General features: G+C 42.1%; 1 protein-coding gene across 1 annotated transcript; it reads right to left on the bottom strand.

Annotated features, from left to right (window-relative positions):
- Window positions 1-716: 716 nt before the first annotated feature.
- LOC120057080 (52 kDa repressor of the inhibitor of the protein kinase-like) lies at window positions 717-4,887 on the bottom strand. Its single transcript, XM_039005475.1, has 5 exons — window positions 4,653-4,887; window positions 3,849-3,969; window positions 3,247-3,354; window positions 3,093-3,129; window positions 717-2,884 (listed from the first exon to the last, which is right to left on the bottom strand). Exons 1-5 carry the CDS (start codon window positions 4,739-4,741, stop codon window positions 993-995), a joined length of 2,247 nt encoding a protein of 748 aa, XP_038861403.1. The 5' UTR covers window positions 4,742-4,887; the 3' UTR covers window positions 717-992.
- Window positions 4,888-6,927: the final 2,040 nt, after the last annotated feature.

Raw genomic sequence — 6,927 nt, forward strand, 5'->3', positions numbered from 1 at the left:
CAATAAATGTGCTAACATATCTAAAAACATGTTTACACTGTCATTATGGGGTATTGTAGAAGGAATAAATGTGTATTTTTCACCAATTTTTTTATTCAAAATGTGGAACAAGTCAAAGGGTATGAATACTTTCTGAAGGTGCTGTACACACAAGTATGTGGACACCCCTTCAAATGAGTGGATTGTCTATTGTCTATTTATGCAACACCCGTTGCTGACAGGTGTATAAAATCCGAGCACACGGCCATGCAACCTCAATAGACAAACATTGGCAGTAGAATTGCCTTACTGAAGAACTCAGTGACTTTCAATGTGGCAAAGTCATAGGATGCCACCTTTTCAACAAGCCAGTTTGTCAAATTTCTGCCCTGCTAGAGTTGCCCCGGTCAACTGTTAGTGCTGTTATTGTGAAGTGGAAACATCTAGGAGCAACAACAGCTCAGCCACGAAGTGGTAGTCCACACAAGCTCACAGAACGGAACCGCCGAGTGCTGAAGCGTGTAAAGATCGTCTGTTCTCAGTTGCAACACTCACTACCGAGTTCCAAACTGCCTCAAGAAGCAATGTCAGCACAATAACTTTTCGTAATGAGCTTAATGAAATGGGTTTCCATGGCCGAGCAGCCTAACAAGTCTAAGATCACCATGCGCAATGCTAAGCGTCGGCTGGAGAGGTAAAGCTCACCGCCATTGGACTCTGGGGCAGTGGAAGCGCGTTCTCTGGAGTGATGAATTACGCTTCACCATCCATATTAATGCCCATGATTTTGGAATGAGATGTTCGACAAGCAGGTGTCCACATACTTTTTGCAGTTTAAAACTAACGATTGATTTTCCCCAACAACAAAAAATGCATATATTTGCATTGGTCATTGGTAAACATATAGAGCCAAAATAAGTGGTTTCAACATATCAAACATCCAATAGGTGATAGATAAGCTCAGGTCACAAATGCTAAGGACAGACTACTACTAACATAAAAGAACAAGTAATTTAGTCAACAGGCTGGCATACTTGCTCATGACTTTCATTTTCAGGGTACATCTTAATGTAACTATCAACCATGACATCCAGGTCATGTCTGGCATTATAATGTATGTTCAGAAACGCCAGACTCTTGGACCTGTGTTTGTCAGGTGTGTTCTCCAAGTACATCTGAAAGCGTTTACGTGAAGCATCGCCATCGACATCAAGGCTCAGGACTGGCAGGTTGCAGAGCACCCTCAAGAAGGCAAGTACGTTGGGGAAGAACTTCACTTCAGCCAGCTGCAGCGTCTCATGGACGGTGGAGGGCAGTGTCACCTTGCCCCTGTGCTTCCACTTCACCCTCCAGCAGTGCAGCTCAGTGGGGAGAGTGTCTGCATTGGGAAGGTCGTTCCTGTACATCTCCACGTTGTTCTCCTCAGAAGTGTTGAACTTCAGCTGCCCCATGACAGCAGGGACGAGCGTCAGACATCTCAGGGCGTTGAGGTGGTTTTCAGAGAAGAGGTCGTTCAGTTCATTGATGACGTGGCTCACCACCGGGGCGGTCAGGTGTTCTTTAAAGTAGCTCTCAGGCTGGATCTCTGTTCCAGATTCTGCGTGGTGCTTTCTCAAGTAGAGCCTGGGAACCTTGACCGGGATCTCCAGTGCAGCGGCTAGGTTAACAGCCTCTTCAAACCAGAACTCATGGTATACATCAATGTTATCCGAGACCTCGTTCAGCGAGTGCAACACAGCGGTCAAGCTGTTGGCAGCAAAGTAGACATCCATCGTTGGCCCTTGCAAGTTCTTGCCAAAGGCTCTTGTGAATGACAGGGTGTTTTTCAGCACAACCAACGTTGCAACAAACTCAAAATCAGCCAGAGCCTCTGATATCTCCAAGGCATCATTTGTGACTTGGTCACTCCACCTCAGATCTTCATTGTCGTGAACACTATCCATGCAGAGCAGAAGAGATTCCAGGACATCGACTGCCACCTCGAATGCATCATGTCTCACTGTCCAGTTGGTACGGCAGGCCTCTTTCAGATCATTGGCCTTCTCTTCATTACCCTGGTAGAAAATGGAGATGGCATTCTCCAACTCCAATTGCAGTGAAGAAGCCTCATTGAAAAAAGACTCAATCTTCTTGAAAGTAGACATGACAATCTGAACGCCTGTCAAGGCCACTCCACTTGCCAGTGAGGCATTTAAGGCACAGGTGGATCTTGGTGTGTATACTGCTGTGGGGTACATCTCTGTGAGTTTGGTTGCAATGGCTTTCATTTTGCTAGAATGCACACCGGAGCTGAAGTGGGCCTGCCCTCTACAGTAGTCCATATTTAAACCCCACTTCTTTGTCACCTCAGTCAGCAGCCTCTCCATCAGGGTCTCATCTTCTCCCTCAAATGGAAGGAATCCCACAAACTCCTCCCGCAAGCAGTTGGCCTGGTCCAAAAAACGCAAGAACATGGGGAGGTGGCTCTCGCCAGAGATCTCAACCACATCGTCGGTGACCAATGAGAAGAAGCGAACCTCTCTGACTTCCTGTAAGAGCTCCTCACGGATGCAACTCTCACAGACCTCCATCATCTGCATCTGCTGGGTGAAGGTACAGCACTCTTTGTTCATAGCACTCATCTCAAACCTTTTCCTAAGAGCTTCGTCACCACCAGCATTCATTCGGTACTCCAACAACGCCTTGAAGTTGCTCGGAGTAAGGCACTTGCTCTCCGGCACCTCCTTGGTATGTCTATTCAGAGGTATGTTTTGTTTGCCCAACACTACAATAACTTCAAATAGTGATTTGAGGTATTCTCTATGCTCCTTCTCCTTAGAGGTCAGCTGGGTGGTGTCGTTTGTCTCAGGGTCAACTTGACCTTCCGCATAATTTTTGTTCGTCTTTGACTGGTCCACCGAGTCCTCTATAGACAAACAAATCAATATTGGGAAAAGAGGATTAACGTAACTTTTTGCTTGTGGGTCCTGTGATCGTGCATTGTCTTATGATGAAGAGAGAAAGACGTCCCTCATTACTGGTCATTAAATTTAAACCTTGATTATTATCATATTACATTGTAAAACAGCCTCAACAAAAACTGTTGTTCAACGTAAATCGGATGCACAACTTACTTTTCCTCTCTTTCATTTGTCTTGCTTCTGCATTACTCTACAATAGAAAGAGATAAACAGTCAATACCAAACTGTTAGAAGAAGCCTTTAAAAATTTTAAAAAATACACTGAGTATTTGACTTGTGATTTGGTAAATGCAGAAGAAACCCATACCAGCTCTTTAATCCTCTTGCGTTGCCTACATTGTGGATTATTGAGGTGGCTTGTTAAGTCAAAGATGGTTGGTGTGGCATTATCCTTCAGCTTTGTCCTGTAAGGACTCTGAAAATATGAAAGATGATAAGAGATTAACCTAACCTATTTGATGGGTATGTAGCACTGAGGTGCACATCTCTGTTCAACTACATCCATTTCAAATGTTAAAGCTACATATTTAACTTTTCGGGTGACGACCAAATTCACATAGAAATGTTAGTCATCATTCTCATTGAACACAAGTCTAAGAAGTAGGTCAGTTCTATGTGATATATTTATATGCTTCCTGTTCTTAAGTTTCATTTTTGCATCTTATTTTCGGTTTTGTACACCAGCTTCAAACTGAAAATACAATATTTTGGTTATTGAAAATATATTTCACAGCGGTTTAGATGGTACAATGATCCTCTACACTTTCATTGCTTGTTTTGTCACAAACTGAAATTATACTATTAGAATTTTAGCCACCAGAAAATGGCAGAGCAATTTCTCCATGTTGTACCTTTATATGCTTCAGTTAGGCCAAAAAAACATTAAGCTCGAGCATCAACATCACTTACTGCTTTACATATCATGGATGGTTCAAAGTGGTTAACACAAAGTCTGTAGTGTCTGTTTAGCTGGTCAGGTGTTTTATCTTCAAGATCCTTGCAATGGCAGTTGTCCACCCACTGCTTGCATCTGTGCAAGACAGACAAAACAAAATTCAAATGTATACAATTAACTATCACTGAACATAGTGTAACGACCCTGGGTTTATAAGCGCGGAAATCGACTTTGCTGCTTGAGCATGCTTTTGCTGCACAGTCGATAGCGCGCCGGACCTCGGGCTCGAGACCTGCTCCCTACTGTTTCATTACAATAGATATGATTCAGTGGAGACTAGTGAGGGGAGGACGGCTCATAATAAAGGCTGGAACGAAGCAAATGGAATGGCATCAAATGTATGTATTTGATACCATTACACCCATTCCGCTCCAGTCATTACCACGAGCCCGTGCTCCCCAATTAAGGTGCCACCAACCTCCTGTGATGACTACCATAGACGACAATGGTATAATCACGTGTGCCACGTTGACAAGAACATGCAAACTAAAACATTGTGTCATTCCGAAAGCCATCTCTAGTAAGCTAGCTTTCTGGTATTAAAAATAAGACCTACTGATTTACAAAACCCAAAAGGCTAGCTATGCAATTATCTCTGCAAGCATGCAGCAAAACTAACTAGTAGGCTAGATACTACTCGAAGCACATCTATGGCTGACAGCTAACAGCTAACGTTAGGCTACCTTACCGTGCTATTAAGTCAGTAACGTACGTAATGTCAAGCAAAGAACAACAACTTAGTCAGATTGGTACTATACCTTTCAGTGTCCCTTGGAAACCTGAAGAATGGCGATGCTGACTCATTGCTTCTTATGGTGCAATTCGGAGCAGCGCAAAAGTTGGACATTGTTAGTTTTGCTAATATGCTACTTTTCAAAAGTAATTTTGAATATTCACTTTACCCTGAAATTACTAAAGAATAGACGAGCGCGCTGCGGTGCTAAATGTGGCCTTGAATCCTGGTGGAAACAACGGGACGCGCGAATAAACCATCTTCCCACAATGCTTTGCTAACGTCACATCCCAGTGCGCATGTCTGTCACAATAATCAATGCTATTTGGGATCGTTGGGATGCCTTAACCGTTTAAAATGTCAACTTCAATTGGGTAGGGAGTCCACTCAACAACAGAGAAAAACGACCCTTGTTTCAACTATACCTTATGTCATGCCTTATTGGAATGGTTTTATTGATAATGTCTTTTGGAAAAAAGTTTGGATGTTGCCACACACATAGGTACTTATTAACAAAATGAAGGAACTTTCTTTAAAAATTATTCATAAATATTATCCTGCCAACCAAAATATGAAGAAGTTAAAAAAAACACACATTAAAATTTTACCTTTTGTAATGACCACCCAGAAACAGTGTTGCATCTTTTTTAGCATTGTATTAATGTAAGGAATCTGTGGCAAGACATCAGGAGATTTATAATTTAACACATTTATGAAGATTTTACACTATTACAGGGAAATGTGCTGCTTGGATTCTTTACTTATGGTAGAAATAAGTTGAAACAATTTTATGTAATTCATTTCATTATTATTTTGGCCAAATTGTATATTCACAAATGTAAATTGACAAGCAAAACACCACATTTTATTACCTTGCAAAAATAAATGGAACTATATTTTAAGACAATAAAAAACTCTGGCAACAAAAAAGATGTTAGAATTATAAATGTGTTCCCCCATGTACTTTTTGTATTGATTAGTTATGAATAAAATAAAAAAGACAGCCAGTGTCAGCCAAAAAACGAAAATGTAAAACCTTTCAGAATTAAACGTGTTAGCGCCATCTACTGCATGGAGGAAGCATGTTAGACTACATAACATTTCTAGATGTGCGTGGTGGCATTTTTTTTATTTCACCTTTATTTAACCAGGTAGGCCAGCTGAGAAAAAGTTCTCATTTACGACTGCGACCTGGCCAAGATAAAGCAAAGCAGTGCGACAAAAACAACACAGAGTTACACATAAACAAACGTACAGTCAATAACACAAAAGAAAAATTGAAAAATCTATGTACAGTGTGTGCAAATGTAGAAGAGTAGGGAAGTAGCCAATAAATAGGCCATAGAGGCGAAAATAATTACAATTTAGCATTAATACTGGAGTGATACATGTGCAGATGATGATGTGCAATTTACAGATTGGCTGTGTACAGGTACAGTGATCAGTAAGCTGTTCTGACAGCTGATGCTTAACGTTAGAGAGGGAGATATTAGACTCCAGCTTCAGAGATTTTTGCAATTCGTTCCAGTCATTGGCAGCAGAGAACTGGAAGGAAAGGCGGCCAAAGTAAGTGTTGCCTTTGGGGATGACCAGTGCAATATACCTGCTGGAGTGTGTGCTACGGGTGGGTGTTGCTATGGTGACCAGTGAGCTGAGATAAGGCGGGGCTTTACCTAGCAAAGACTTATAGATGACCTGGAGCCAGTGGGTTTGGCGACGGATAAGTAGTGAAGGCCAGCCAGAGCATACAGGTCGCAGTGGTGGGTAGTATATGGGGCTTTGGTGACAAAACAGATGGCACTGCGATAGACTGCATCCAATTTGCTGAGTAGAGTGTTGGGGGCTATTTTGTAAATGACATCACCGAAGTCCAGGATCGGTAGGATAGTCAGTTTTACGAGGGTATGTTTGACGGCATGAGTGAAGGCTTTGTTGTGAAATAGGAAGTCGATTCTATATTTAATTTTGGATTGGAGATGCTTAATGTGAGTCTGGAAGGAGAGTTTACAGTCTAACCAGACAACTAGGTATTTGTAGTAGTCCACATATTGTAGGTCAGTACCGTCCAGAGTAGTGATGCTAGTCGGACAGGAGGGTGTGGGCAGATATTGGTTGAAGAGCATGCATTTAGTTTTACTAGCACTTAAGAGCAGTTGGAGGCCACGGAAGGAGTGTTGTATGGCGTTGAAACTCGTTTGGAGGTTTGTTAGCAGAGTGTCCAAAGAAGGACCAGATGTATACAGAATGGTGTCATCTGCGTAGAGGTGGATCAGAGAATCACCAGCAGGAAGAGTGACATC

The sequence above is a fragment of the Salvelinus namaycush genome, chromosome 12 (genome assembly GCF_016432855.1).
Source record: "Salvelinus namaycush isolate Seneca chromosome 12, SaNama_1.0, whole genome shotgun sequence".
In the NCBI taxonomy this organism is placed as follows: Eukaryota; Metazoa; Chordata; class Actinopteri; order Salmoniformes; family Salmonidae; genus Salvelinus; species Salvelinus namaycush.

What these genes read in the sequence shown, in the direction of transcription:
- LOC120057080 (XM_039005475.1), bottom strand. Translation starts at nt 4,741, where the DNA reads ATGTCCAACTTTTGCGCTGCTCCGAATTGCACCATAAGAAGCAATGAG. An exon ending in TTTCCAAGGGACACTGAAAG is followed by an intron (nt 3,970 to 4,652) that starts GTATAGTACCAA and finishes TGTCTTGCACAG; the next exon opens with ATGCAAGCAGTGGGTGGACA. An exon ending in GCAAGAGGATTAAAGAGCTG is followed by an intron (nt 3,130 to 3,246) that starts GTATGGGTTTCT and finishes TTTCTATTGTAG; the next exon opens with AGTAATGCAGAAGCAAGACA.